This window comes from Buteo buteo, chromosome 5 (assembly GCF_964188355.1).
Source record: "Buteo buteo chromosome 5, bButBut1.hap1.1, whole genome shotgun sequence".
NCBI lineage: Eukaryota > Metazoa > Chordata > Aves > Accipitriformes > Accipitridae > Buteo > Buteo buteo.
In genome coordinates this window covers 40,108,785-40,124,090 of record NC_134175.1, presented here as the reverse complement: position 1 = coordinate 40,124,090, position 15,306 = coordinate 40,108,785, and the positions used below count along the sequence as shown (strand labels likewise).

The 15,306-nt window shown below is 41.1% G+C and overlaps 1 protein-coding gene across 6 annotated transcripts in view; it reads right to left on the bottom strand.

Moving 5' to 3' along the window:
• Positions 1–807: 807 nt before the first annotated feature.
• EPB41L5 (erythrocyte membrane protein band 4.1 like 5) overlaps positions 808–15,306 on the bottom strand; it is a 61,341-nt gene continuing 46,842 nt past the window's right edge. For 4 of the 6 annotated variants that reach the window (XM_075028757.1, XM_075028756.1, XM_075028758.1 and 1 more), the window contains 8 exons: positions 11,624–11,752; positions 10,774–10,835; positions 10,023–10,133; positions 9,358–9,451; positions 8,340–8,417; positions 7,438–7,479; positions 6,880–7,013; positions 808–6,039 (listed from right to left, as the gene is read on the bottom strand). In XM_075028757.1, the coding sequence (XP_074884858.1) occupies positions 5,982–6,039; positions 6,880–7,013; positions 7,438–7,479; positions 8,340–8,417; positions 9,358–9,451; positions 10,023–10,133; positions 10,774–10,835; positions 11,624–11,752 (708 nt within the window). In that variant the 3' untranslated portion in view covers positions 808–5,981. The remainder of the gene's footprint in view (positions 6,040–6,879; positions 7,014–7,437; positions 7,480–8,339; positions 8,418–9,357; positions 9,452–10,022; positions 10,134–10,773; positions 10,836–11,623; positions 11,753–15,306) is intronic. The other 2 variants (XR_012650504.1, XM_075028759.1) reach the window with 2 other exon arrangements.

Sequence of the window (15,306 nt, the reverse complement as noted above, 5' to 3'; positions counted from 1 at the left end):
GACTTCCTATGAGCTTAGTCATTAGGATGGAATTATTTCTCTTCCTTTTGATACTTTCCCAGGTTTATTAGTTGTTGAGAAATGAAGATGATCAAATGGTTTGGTTGCCCTTTGCTGCCTTCTTAAGCATTTCATCAAAGTCAAGGTTAGGAAATAAACAGTTTCCTTTAAACAATCATTAGCAGTACTGTACTTCAAAACATAAAACAATCCCTTACTGGAAACGAAAGCAAGACTGCTCAGTTAACTGGCACGCACTTTTGTCTGCATGTTGTGGAACTACACTCGGAAGTTCAAGCTTCCTTTCTGGGCACGCACCTCGGTACTTTGATTTTCAAAACCACTGAACACCTGACAGTCCTCCTGGACAATCTCAGCTCTTTTAGAAAGAAGGCATTTAATTCTTCGGCATCTATCTGCAAGTTTAGATGCCACCTTGAGTTACGCTTTAACTGACAACAAATTAAGTTTCTAATACGGCCTGCAGTTTTGATATCCCAAACAAGTTTACAAATCTCTCTCCAACCCAGGCACCCCTCTCTTCAATTAGAACCTGCCAAGCGACGTTATTACACAGAAAAAAAAATACGGTCCTGCAGAGTTAATGTACTGCCACTCAATCCGATGATCAGGTGAGCACTCGGCGCGAAGCACAGTTCTGCCGCACACCTCTGGCTTTGGTTTCAGGGGTGCCGCGTCCCACCGGCCCCCACCACACAGCTCACATCCCAAGTCCCGGCCAACCCACCTGTCTTTTACTGCCGTGCCAGCGTAACGCAGCAGTACTTAAAGATGACTCCGTGAGACTTTTGTGCTGATGTGGTATATTTAAGACAAAACTACAGTATAAACATTTCAAGATTGGGTTGAGTGGACTACAAATCACAGTTTCTTGTTCCCATGTACAGTTTCAATACAGATCTCAGTGCAGTGCCTAAAACAGTTCATACATCACTACTGTTGTGGAACAGAAGAGGGTGCACTTTGTTTTATAAAAAACAACAAATAAATTATACATTGAGAGCTATTGCCAAGCTTTACATATAAAAGGTAAAAATACAGTAGTTAGTGTGGCTTTAACAAAACAAAAATATCTAGCTAAAAAAATATCCTGACATACTTTAAAAATACACTTGTCCAGTTACAGGTGTGTGTGGGGAGGTGTTTATGCAGCAGAGTGCTCAAGCCAAACAGTAAAAAGGAGGTGAATTTTGTAGGAGAACCTCGCGGCTCCGGGCTGCGTAGGGTCTGACCTCACCGCAGGGGCAGTACCCCCTCCGCATTTCCAGCGGGTGCGCACAGCCACGCACGATGCTGAGTGATGGATCCTGGCTTTCAACAGACTGTGCTGACCGCTTGGATCTCCCTCCTCAACGCTGTGACAAGACAGTGCAGCACTTAGTGAAATCGCACCACCTCCACCTCCATTTGAGCGTGGCGGGAGGGCCCTGTACTTACGGCGATGGTGCTATCACTCAGACCAAGCACACACGGACTACACACTGAAAGGCCATTACCATGGATTATTTTTATTTTTTGGTATAAAAGTTACGATTGTCCAGCTGCATTTGAAAGCTGTGACGTTACCATGTCTAACAGCTATATATATATATATAGATACTACAACCTTCTAGACTAACAAACACTCCATGTGCCCAGACAGAGCTTTAAATGCTAGCTGGCTGTGAAACAGAGCTGCTAACACTTAATCTGTAGAAGATTTGGGTTGTACCAGAATACGTTCACCATGTGAAAAATATATCCAGTGCTGTTTGTGAAGGACGTGCCGATCTTAACAGCACATCTTTGCTTCAAGAAACGAGAATGAGCAAGGTGCAGACAAAGGGATAACAGGCAAGGGCTGAAAATAGTTTGTGGACAGAGACCGAAATGTAACTGGACTGCCCACCTGAGCTCCTCTTCTGGTGCTGCAAATTTTCTCGCCAAAGTTGAGTCCAAAAAATTGTCCAAAACATAGCCTTTACACAGCTGCCTGTGACAAAGTATACGTGGAATTTAAGTTTAAAATCGAATACATTCAAGGTAATTCATTAACCATGACTGATTACCAGGTAAGTAGTTATTTTCTGTCATGTGACTTACCTAATATTAAACCCCATTACCACTGAACTAAAGAAGAGATCCCCTTAATTCAAGTGCAAGAGAGCCTAACTCCCACATTTTAACACCCATTTCAAAAGCCCATAGTAAGACCGTTGCCGTGTACTCAGCACATGCAGACTCTCTAACTTCTCTTCCTCTTGGACTAAATGGGTGAGACTGAAATGCAGTTCTAAGATCCACCACCAGGTTTTTTTTTTTGTTATTATAAATGTTAAGATTTCTATAAAATCTTTTACTCCAATCACTTATGGAGCATCACTGGAGTAAAATCACTTTTATTCTCAGATCTGATCACTTATGCTTTTAGTTTAAGTTATTATTTTTTAATTTTAGAGTTTAAGAAAAAGCACCCATCGCTGATCAGCATTGCACGCACATGCAGCAAAAGGGTACGAGGCCAGTTAATGAGGACAGGCTGGGAGGTGCATTAGCAAGCCAATAGGGGACAACTTTGTTAGGGAAAAAAAAAAAATTGAACTTTTTTTTTTTTTTTTTTTTTAGATCAGGGAGCTGGCTTTTTCCAAATGACTGCAAGATAACACACATTTATTCATTCCTGTCAACTCTTACAGCTTTTAAGTGGTTGGCAGACCTGCCAACATCCCAACACCAGATTCACACAAAAGTTTTATTTATAAATCTCTTTAAATAAATACCAGAAAATAAACTTTTAGAGGATGGTTGGACCTTAGAGCCAATCGATCAGTAGTATAGCAATTGTAAGAAAATCCCTTTTTCTCAGTAGCACACAGGCATTAATTAACACTTTATAACTCTAAGAACTATTATACCTATTTGTGTTTGATAAAATGCAGGTAATGAGTAATGCTACGTTACCTGTTAGCCAGTCATGATACAACATGATACCTATAGTTTTAAAGCAAAACAGCGGTACCAAACTACAGGATGTTCAGATACCTACCTATGTGTCTGTTCAGATCACGTAACTGTGGCCCCTCAGTCTCACCACGCTCCCTACATAACCAATGATTTGGATCAGCTAAATGAGCTACACTGACTTAAACGGAGCGGATATTTGCTCCCAGTACCAGATATCACTGGGAAGAGTCGGGTTTGCAGCCCCAAATCTACTAGAAATTGCAAGTCCCAATTTAACAGTTGAAAATTTTGAATTTTTAAATAAAGTTTCAAGCTTTAGTCCTCTGAAAATTGAGGAAGACCACGCCTCTCTGAAATTTTCGTGTGTGCGCACGTTGTGTGTAAATACAACATTCCCCTCTGATCACCACTATCCCGACCATGCTGAAATAACAGTTGGCTACTTGGAACCATTTAGATTTTAGGGGGATGCACTCACCACACATGTTATTTACTTGTTATTTGCTGTATGTGACTGCTCGGGAGGAATCCAAGGATGGTATTCAACACGCAATGCTGTAAAATTGTAAGCTTCTGTTATTCTACTTTTGGGAGGGATTCAAGCTAACAGTTCACAGAGCTCCTGAACCCAATGGGAAGAGTCAAATATCAAACATGCCTTAAAGAAAATGCTACTGCATTCTGTCTATTTACAAAACCAACACATGTAGCTGGCGAATGCCAGCTCAGCTGCTGAGCAAACAGATCAATAGCAAGTGCCAAGTTTCCCCACACAGTCCTGGCTTTGTGCAGGAAGCAGACTGTTGCAGCCATAGCTTCCCTTTTCCTGCAGGAACTTTGCTGGCAACTGTATTATTAATCCAGACTAAGACATTCAATATTTGAATCGGGAACCTTCTACTTTAATATGCAATAAGGCCCAGACTTAAAAGTATAAAAAAAGCCAATACTCAACTGGAAGCAGTGACAGAGCTGAACGGCTGGCGAGCAGAAACACCCCGCCTGGTCCAGAAGAGCAGCTCCCCAGTGGCTGGCAGTGCGGGGAGCGGGGAGCCTGCCCCCGCAGTGCTTTAGGAGCGGGCTAGAGGGGGGACCTGGAGCGCCTGCTACCAATTCTGACTCCCAGCTCTTGAGGCAATGGCTGCAAATCACTGTCTGCAGAGAGTCACTCTGGTAGGTCAGTTCTAAGAGCTCCCCATCGTTTCTGTGTTGCTCCATTAAGGCCTCGGGGGTTTTCAGGAGTGGCAGTGGGCCACGTAAATGCCACGTGGCTTCTTCCTTAACGCTCTCATTCAGCATCTTGCAAACAAGAGCACAAGAGCAGCAGTAAGAACGCCCTAGTCCGAAAGCAGCCGCCTAGCTGGGCACCAGCTTACTTGCACAACCCGCAGTGGTTTGGTCCAGATCTGTGTCTACACTGAGAGACGTGCACGCAGCCGGTGTGCAGAAACGAGGCTGTGCATTACAGGTTTCCGAACCAACTTTCACATTTAAAATTGTTTCTAAGAACCACATGTATATAAACATTTATAAACAGCAGCACTATGCAGAAAACATCCTCCAATGCCAGTCATATTTACAAACCTCTTCCTAAGAAAGAAAGATCCCAGTTGTTCCATCTGTGCTTCCCTGTCAGGAGACGCAGAGTTCATCATCGGGCTTCTGTATTTCTCCTCCCTCTGACTCTGCATTGGCCTTTTCACAGGCTGTATCCCCAGAGTCCATGTGCTCACCTCTACATGTCCACGTAAGGATCCTGCTGCCCAGGACTCAAATGATCTCTTCCAACTGTACACACTGCGTCTTGTACTTCACCTGAGCACCAAAAGGCCTTCGCCAGCTCTGTGGAGCATGCTCTTGCAAGTGCTCCTACCTTCCTTCTACAAAGAAGTGAACTGCTCACAAGAACTATTCATCTTTTTTTCCTGTTTTCACCTTATTCCTTCTATTCTTTGTTCCACATAAAACTATTAGATGACACTTGGAACAGGATTCGAAGTGGTGTTAACTGATCTAGTTGTACCCTCATGCTGCTAACATACCTTGTAAGTATTCCCAAAGCACAGCATCTGGAAACAACACCCAGAAACAGTATGAATAGAAACAAGAAAATTCTTCTCCTTCCTAGTCCTATATGACAACAAAACTAATCAATAAGCAATTCCTGAAGTAAACTGTACTCATACCTTCACTGCTTCAGCATTTAAAATATACATATCTCCAGCCTAAAATGCATGTATTTGAGACATATAGGAAATGAAATAATCAGTGTGAAAAACGTGGGAACTCTGCTGTAGTCTGCTAATGCTGTAAGCTGTTCGGCAGGTTAATTTGTCTTTTCCTCGTTGCAACAAGCAGCTCAAATCCAGTCAATGTAGTTGGTCATTGACGGACTAGATTTTAATTCTTTACAGGTACTGTAACAAGAGGTGCGAGGATTATTAAGGGGTTTAAGGCCAAAAAGGAGAGTATGTGTTGGTAAAACAAAGGAAAAACAGAGAGAATAATCACACAGAAGAAAATGTCCTTGGCCATATGAAACTGTGAGCCACCGTACATAGTATGGCCACAAGGTGGCCCTACAAGTTCTAATATTTCCAATATTAATCTACAGAGGTCAGGGATACCGTGCTCTCACGCTACATAGCTAACATCACAGTGAACGCTTTCTATTAACACTTGAGAGGCAGCACAGGGTAAGTAAGACTAAACCTAGCGTGAGTGGAACACAGCTAGATTCTGTTCCTCACATTCAGAACTAGCTCCGGTGTGGTATTTCATTTCTCCTGAGGGAGAAGATCAAACGTGCATGTGGTTTTATATCCCGGTTCGGACTGTAATTCCAGTTAGATTGCAATAAAGGTAGAAGTCTCTTCCTGGATCCTAGCAAACCAGCCGGCTGTTTGACTCCTGTTCAGCAAGAGTTTGATCCCAAGCAAGTCTTTCGGAAGGATCCCTTGGAGATATGTTAGTAGATCTGAGTTTTTACAAGGTGGGAAGTGCAGAAACTCCTTCTTCTAGAGTTCAGTGGTGAGTAAACATTTTGTTCTTATTGTAGCATCCTCAGTGACTGGGCTAAAAGGGAAAAAAATGAGGCCCTGTAAATATACTCCTCCAAAAAGATCTGTCACGATGGATTAAAAAAAAAAAAAAAAAGATTAGTATTGTTCCAAAGAGTATTAATAGCTGTTCCCCTTGTAATTTAATGACCCCAATGCACAAACCTTTCCAAAGAGCAAACTGAATGGATTTCACACATTGCAGAAGTAGCATCATTGCCATCCGCACCTGCATTGTAAGGGGTTCGCTGAAAGGCCGGATCATCACTGCCATCATTCTGCCTCACCAGCACGGCAGAATGGAATAGCAAGGGAAAGGGTTTCTACAGATTCTGTTCTCTGACTTCCTTACAGCTTGGAAATAACTGGGGGACATCCCTCTCCACCCCTGCCACTCCCTGACAGGTATTGAAACACTGTCAAGAGACTTCTCAGAAAATTCATCTGTACCGTAATTTTAGTCCAGTACTAAAACATAGTAGCAGATAAGGAAAGAAACTGAAGTGAAATGATAATTAAAAAGAATTCATCGATTTTATAGCACTTACAATGACAACAGGTTTACCTCCAACTCCACCTAAATTTGTATGCTTTGTTCCTTTACCTACTTGAATTAAAAAAAATGTTTTCTTACCCTTCAAACAATGTTATATAAAAATATACACACATCAGCTCCTCTATTTATTTATAAGATTTCAAATGCTATGAAGTGAGACAGAACTATAGTTTATAAGCACAGCAAAGCAAGGCACTGTGTCTAAATGACCACTGTAACAACTTAAGTGGAAGTAGTAAGAGCACATCATTCCTTTCCACCCCATACAGACTTCTGAAGTGAGTGCTGAGAAGACCTTACCTTGCAAGGACTTCGGATGTCTGCTGGGATGGTGGCAATCCAGCTGATGACATCAAAGTCTCTGTGCTGCCTTTCACTGCCTTCATAGCTAAGGCAACATCATTTCCCAAAGGCCCGTTGGAAATTAGTCCAGTCTGAATTGGGGAGAATGAAACAGGAAACTGAAATAAAAACCTGCCAGGACAAGACAAGCTAATTTTTCCAATATGATTTATTTATTAACAGTAAAAACTAAGATTCATCGAGTTGCAGGGTGGGATTCACTAAATGTAAGTTCTTAAAGAAACTTTATGGCATTTACCCACAATGTAACATAGCAAGAATGAAGTTTAAATATTAACAGGATATGTATGTTGTTCGACTTACTCCAGCTGAATTAGTTTGCTTTAGTTTTGATCTGGTACATTATTTTATGGGCTTTCAAATTATTACAAATTGTTATATTTTATTATTTTACTTGAGCTCCTGTTTCTTAATCATGACAAAAGTTTTCTTTTTTTCTTTTTTCTTTTTTTTTTTTTTTGGTTGTTGTTGTTAAGGAATAGTCAAATAACTCACTGGCACTATCCACCTCGGTATTATTGTGGGCTGGGAAGACACCTACAAAAAGCAAACAAACGCTCATTAGAAAAGGCTGGAAGTAGCTGAGAACATTCTCAAAACAACATTGCCTCCCAAAACAATACTGTCTCCCAAAATGATCTTGGATATTTGTCCATCGCTAGCCTTTGAACCACGCTAGTGATTAGCCACAGATGATGTGACTTCACATGAAAAGATAAATGGCACCCACACAGCATACAGCTAATACCCGCTCACTCACAGAAACTCACTGGTAGCGGTTTCAGCATAGCGCTCCCTTCCAAGAGGCTACTGAACCCATTATTTTTTTCTGTTTTGTGGACAAAGTTAACCAAGAGCACACTTCTGTGAACAGTTTAAAGGTCCTACTCCTTCCCCTTTTTTTTGGTGCATGCAATGTAACTCCTTTTTCGCCGGCACAGATTATAAGAGATTTTTTTATCTATATAAAAGGGGTGATTTGTATTAAAAGTTTATTTTTCAAGTATTTATTTTATATATATACACACACATATGAATGTCTGTGTGCATATATACACATTTACATATAATTTCTGAAGTATTATATATACCCAAAAGCCTAAGAAGCAGGCTGGTACTTGCAGGTGTACTAAAGTAAGACTACAGGCTCTTGTGGCACACCTACAAGTTAACTCTTCAGGTTCCTTCACTTCCATTACAAAAGTGTAGGGTCTACAACCCTACGCCAGCCACCCTTCAAGTAGGGGTGCATATATGCAGTGATCCAGGTCAATCACCACTTCACTCTGCTGCAGCAGATCCAAGCCTGGTGGAGAGATACTAAAGCCAGAGGACAGTTTATGAGTAAAAACCACTGTACGTGTGAAGGAATAAGTTTGGTTTTGAAATACATTTACCCGAGGTGTGGCTTCAGTAAAGTCAATTAGATTCTCTGTCAATGATGTAAAGGAAACGTCCTGGTCATCTGGAGTGCTCTATGGAATAAATCAGTTTTGAATTGAATTCCCAGTAGTAACCAGATAGGTCTGCTGAATACTACTCTAGTGGCTTCCCAAGTCACAGACCAGTGTCCTTAATGAACACCACTGTTTATCAGGTCTGTCTTCTCAAATCTTTCCACATGATCTTTTTTAATAGCCTATTCATTTCACTTACTGTCATCAATGCACCGGAAACAATGTCATTGCCATGTAAGCTGTGAAACTGTCCCATTCTCCTATGCGAAGATGGGGTACTGTGCCATTTGACAAGAAGGTCAGCGAGGTCTATGAGCTGAGTATTTGAACTCAGAAGATGAAACTGATAATTATTCAGTGGGATCAACTACATAAAACTGGTTTACAGGGACAACAACTAAAGGGTATGGTGCTTTAGTGATCCAGAATAACCCCTCAGTCTGCTGAAGTAACAGCAGAGTCCAGTGTTGGACTCCTCTTTTCTTTTGGAGAGGGACAAAGGAAAGTTGACCTCTGAATTACTATGTGCATTTCATGGAGTCCAGTTAATAATTACCTTATCCTTAGGGTAACCAGAATACAACAATTAAACATTTCAATTTAAACTTTTCCCTCTATTTTTACAGGAATTGCCTATGTCAGAATTTCATCCCTGCAGTCTCTCCCCTGGAGCACCAAATCATTGGGATATAAGGGGCTCCCCAGCAACGTGAGGAAAACGATCAGTTTAGAAAAGTAAGTGCCAGGCAAAGAACCTGAAAGGACAGTTAGAAATGGCCTTTGCAGAGATCTGTACAGTGTCCCTGTCTGCTCCTGAAAGCACTCTTTGGCATTCACCAATGACTGGTATTCACTGAGTTATGAGAGGCATGCAGCAAGGTCTGCTGTGCTTGCCTGGAGGCATCAGTAGCTCAGAACATGACAGACAGAGACCTTCCAGGCTGGCAGGTGGTGATACCTTTGATATAGCAGCCTCCTCAGCCGGAGCCAGATTAGCTGGAATCAGCAGGTCCTCATGGTTAGAGGCAGCGTTGTCCTCATTTAACACATTACTGAAAGGAGAAAATATTCTCATCAGCACACTGCCTGGATAGCGTGAAACAGTGTTGCTTCCCTGATAGGCTCAACCCAAAACCTCAACACCAGTTCCACGTGAGGCAGACAAAAGACTGATGTTTGTGGGTATGTTGAAGTAAATGCCCTCCAACTACCTCTGCAGATTACTGCTCTCTTTCACAGTTTCAGCTATGGCTGTGTATAGACCCAAAAGTATCAGTGTCTTCTATCTCAAAGGAGCTTCTTCAGCCCTTGTTTCTGATTTGCCTGAAGCCTTCCCTGCCATCCTCTTATCTTCCCTTTCAGAGCCAGGGGCAGCAGGATGTCAGATATTTCAGTCATTTCAGAAGATGAGAGAGATTCGCTTGCTGCTTGCTAGGATACCACCCCGAGGCCTGGCCTACACTGATTAACTGTTGCAACAGTAATTAAAGATGCATCAGTAAACCTGCTTAGTTAGATGTAGCCTAAATGCTCAGCAACTGTTCCTCATCTTTTCGGACCTGTTCATGATAATCTCCACATGATTCCCTTACCCCAGAAACACACTTCTCCTGAATCACTTACGGAACAAAGGTGTTTGAGGCGGGGATTGCTTTCAGCAGCTCTCTTGGGTCTTGAAATACTGGACTGGTTGCTGGGGGACTACTCTGTGCTTTGCCTGACGGGAGAATGTTCCTGGCACAAAACAACAAAAACCAGGTACAACCTTCCACAGAAAGCTCTTCTTGAATCACTTGTTACAGCATATTTTTGAGATCGCTAGATGTACATTTTATTCAGTAACCCCATGTGCTCTTTGAGGTTTGACCCATGCTCATCTTCACAAAAGGTCAAGAAATTACATGTTGTAACCCTTTAACTTTTTCAATGCCCGAAATCCCACTGGAACTAGCAATCATTTGAGATTCAGTAGTTCTCAGGAAATCAACTGTCAGTGTCAGGTTTTTGTACACAATTTTTTTTCTCCCCTTGAAAACAGCTGCTGTGAACAGACCCATCCCCTCTCCCCACGCTGAAGTTGTTCATGGGTCACAAATAACTCTAGTGATTGAAGATGTTGTTGGAACAATGCTTATCAAATTAAAGCATGGGAGAATAAAGAGTATCTGGATTACCTTGCATATAATAAAACTTAGCAACTATAGCGCTTGCTGGTTTTCATTTTAAAAACACTTCACATTCACCAGGTTAAGCTACACTATGCAAGGTATAATGCCATGATCACTAAGCCACTGAAAGACTGCACTGAACTGCAGGTTCTCAGTGCTGTACTTGGGTAACTAGATCATGTGTTTCTTCCAAATCTGTTCAGTACCTGGCAGCAGCATCCTGAATATTGGAATTCTTGACACCTGTCAGGCTGTCTTCTCTTATGACCTGAGAGGAAAAAAATGAACAAAGATATGAATTTCTGATACCTGTTTCCATCTTGCGTCAGTTCCGAGATTCACAGAAGGGCCGAGCACCTCCCACCCAGCACGCAAGTGTGCTGTTCATCTACTGCTCAGGGACTTAAAACAACAATTCTATGTGAAAACCTCAGTGCAGAAATAAAAATAATTCACCAGCGTAGCCAAATAAAATACCATTATTTGCTACAGAATTTACTAGAACATGCTAGAAGCATTGTCTTAGTCACAGAATCACAGAATAATTTTTTGGTTAGAAGGCGACCTTTGGAGGTTATCTGGCTCAATAACCACTCAAACCAGGGCTTGTTCAGGGCCTTGTCCAGTTATATAGAATCACAGAATCATTTAGGTTGGAAAAGACCTTTAAGATTATCGAGTCCAACCGTCAGCCATGCCCACTAAACCATGTTCTGAAGTGCCTTGTCTACATGCTTTTTGAATACCTCCAGGGATGGTGACTCAACCACTTCCCTGGCCAGCCTGTTCCAATGCCTGACAAATAATATATATATATATATATATGTATATATATATACACGTTGAGTGTCATCAAGGATGGAGATTTCTCTCTGGGCAACCGTTCCAGTACTGGACCGCTATTATTGTGAAGAAAGGCTGAAAGGCCTTCTTACTCTACCTTGGACTTTGCCTGTTGGAGCACCCTTATCTGCAAGGCACCTTCTCCAACACCAGGCAACTGAAGAGAAATAAAACATCTGAGAATACCACAGTCCTTACCAGCTGAGTATTTACCTTGTGCCCTGCTTCCGCCTGGGCCTTCAGGATATTACTTTTGATATCTGCTGGAAGCCACGTTGCTGCTGTGATTGGGCTCTCAATTGCATTGTTAAGACATTTATCTGTCAACTTTACCACTTCACCCTAGACATGAAAAAAAATTTTATTAGAAGCAGTTCCCACGTGGAAAAGTCTGGGCTGAAGTTTATTAACATCTCTGAATAACAACAAGGCTCTGAGTGAGAGGAAACTCAGCAGATTTATACTGAAATGAAAAAGCAATTTTTTCCTTTATTTTGGAACTCCATTGTAAAGTCACAGCAAAACAAAGTAAAAAAAGCACAACGCTTAAAAGCGGATATGCAAAACGCTGTGCTAAAAATACAGTGTGCAAGAACTGAAGTGGACCCTAAATTTGCAGCCTTGTTTACTGATAGGAGATCAATATTGCAGCCATCATATTATGTCATAGTATAGCCTAACTATAAGTTGATAATTTACTCTCAAATGCCAGTTGGGAAGACTTCTACCTTAAAATCCACTTATAAATTAGAACAACAGTTTAATGTGCTATTAGCTACCTCTCCCGTCGCCGATTACATCAGAGCAAGCTGGCAGCCTGATACACAATGAAGACAATTAAAAATGAGATACCTTTCACTACAGTATATTTCATTATGTGAACTGCATTTCTTAATTATAAAATGTTAATTAAGCATTCAATCTACTAATTGCTATTTGATTAGCGACAGAAGTTAATTAACTGAGTGGAAACGAAACCTCGTGACCTTTCTTCTGGGGGTAGGACTCAGCAGGGGGAGACAGAGTCCTGCTTTCCCTGCCATATGCCACCCTTGCTGGCTCCAGCAGGCTCTTCCCTGCAGGCAAGTGCTGCGTTCCTGCAACACGCCCCGGAGCAGGCACGCTCCTGCTGCACCCCTACTTGCAGGAACTGCAGCGTGTCCAGAAGGAACGAAGCCTGTCACATAGAGAGCGGGGAGAAGTTAAAAAGAGGTGAATACCCGTCCCCCACACAGCTCTCCATCCACTTCCAGCTTTTTTTGCTCACTGGAAACGTTAGGGAGAACTTGTAGGTATTTGGTCTTTAGAGAGAGGGGAAAACCATTTCCTTTTTTAAATCTCCCTCTAAATCACTTTCAGGGTATCCAAATAGGAACTTATGAGACTGTCTAAAGGAGAACCTGTTTTAAAATTTTGACCCCAGTCAGCAATGAACTTTGCAAAATATTCAAGGGTCACCGTCAACATAAAAAGGCATGAGGACCAGCAACCAGTGTTGCTAATGACTACTGCTAGCAGATAATAAGAGGTGCACAATTCACGTAAATCATGAAGACTAACAAAACAATTAATTATTAAACATTTAAGTGCTTTTATTTCAGAGAAGCTGCTGGAATTGCCAAAAGTCCAGAATAATTAAAAATGAATTATTATTATTATTTGTACAGTCATAGTATCCAATTGTAATAATCCTTAAATCCTTACACTGGACCTTGCTGAACCAGATGTTGTATATAACAATCCCTGCACAGAATTTCTAATGCATTATTCCAGTACCAGTGATATAGTAAATCTAATTATTTTAACTGAGCACATCAGTACACTGGTGCTTTAAGCACCATTTTGTGGTTTAACTTCCTCTCAGCTTCCTCCACCTGAACAACCAGTTTAATTAGGACACTCTAGTCTGTTAGTGATTACTCTCCCAACTTTTGAAAAGTTTAGTACTATTAAGAAATATTTTAATGTAATCAAGTATAAGTTCTGTATCACCAAGGAAATATCTCCACCGATATTAAAGACACATTTTTCTCAATCCCTTCTATTTTGTGCTTGAAAAAAGCATTGGTGTTTTACTGTTTTTTTAATGGAAAGAGCATGTAGCTAGAGGGGAAAGCATCTGGCACCTGATAATGCCTCAAGATGTCTAATTTACAAGACATTTCAGTAGTGCACATAAAACAGTAAAGGTGCTGGGGTTTGTCAATATTCTAGCTCGTTATGAATTTTTATTGTTTCCATGTACTAGACAAACTATATTCGTACTCTATTCTTCTTTCAAAATATGGTGCTAGGCAGCAATGTAAAAAGGGAAGGAAAGATTAAAGGCAGCAGCAGAGCGTGCAATCCCAATCCTTTGTGCTTTTGAGCAGCGTTCCTGTTGCCACTGAAAATCACTTTGTGCAGGGAGATGGGAGTCTAACACAGGCACATTTTGGAGCAACTTGCACATGTTTACAGATTGCAATGAATTCAGAAAAAGAAAACCCTCATGTGTTGCATTTCTAACCCTGGAGCAGACTTCGAACACAGGCAAACAGGGTGAACTTTTTATTGTTCATTTCACTTCAGAAGCTGATGAAAGTGGAGTGTCGGTGTATTTAAGAGCTATTTGCTCTCTTTTGTCAGATCTGGTCACTGCACTAGTGAAAGCCAGGAAAGGACAAAGTCGCATTCTTCCATCCCAACAGATTTTGGCAGGGAGCAGCGGTGAAGAATGAAGCCATTCATTCTCCGCTTCCCAGTTCTCATTCTAGAAAGATTTCTCTTTTTCTCTGAAAGAAGACAGATAGCTAGAGAAATATTTCCCTATCAAAGAAATCAATAAAGTTTTATTGATTGTAAGTATAGAATTACGTGAAGATGATTGTCAGGCCATCTCTGGCCCTGATGGAAAATAGTTAAAGATTTTTAATTAAAGCTGAAGTGAATAGTTCATTGGCATTTGGCAGTGTCACTTCTGAAGTTCAGGATGCCGCTCTGCCTTCATAAGCGGAACACTAATGCTTTCCCCCAATGCATTTTACCAAACCTTTTATGTGCTGTAACTGTTTCTACACAGGTAGGTATCTTATGCACTGCTAGAACTTGAGGGAGATGAGACATGCTGAAATTGTAATCACACACTTTCAGAGAGAACACTGTAACGCTGCGTTCATCCGAAGTAACAGCAAACTCCAGGATCTAACCTCATTGCAAGGTTTTAGTGAATATTCTGCAGTCCCATTCAGTTCAGTCAGAAGAAGATGCCATGAACACCTCTTTTACAAATAGATTAAGAACAGAACTAAGTGCAGGAGGAGAGCCAATAGGTACATTTTATAACAAACACTGTAAGTGGAATTTGTATTTTTTCTAAAGCAGCCCTCAAAAGCAGGAAACAAAGTGGTTTTAATAGTTGTTCTTAGGTCACCCTTTTCAGGACTCATTTCCAAAACATTAACCTTCATCTCTAATCACAACTGGGCGTGCTCATTTGGTTCTACTGCAACCTACATGTCTTTGCAATTTGAAGCATGCAGACTTTAAAATATACAGAGGCAGTCTCTAATCTTTGTCTGTCTTTTTAAACAAACACTCTCAAATGACCTCTTGGTAAGCTACATCATAGGCTGAAAAGCTTTATTCAATCTTTTCTATCTGAGGAAAACCACTGATGATCTACTCTTATGTTTTCGTAATACAATTTGCACTTCCTTCTTGAAAACTGAAGTCTCTTTTACCCAAAGAAACAATCATACTGGCATACTGTTGATCCATACGCCATGTATTTCTCAATTATGCAAATGTTCTTGCTCTCTAATCAGGTTACTATCACCCCAGTATCTGTAACCTCTGCACCTCATATGACAGCAGCTGGATAACTGTGACTGTACTGCCTTGGCCACTGTTTGTTA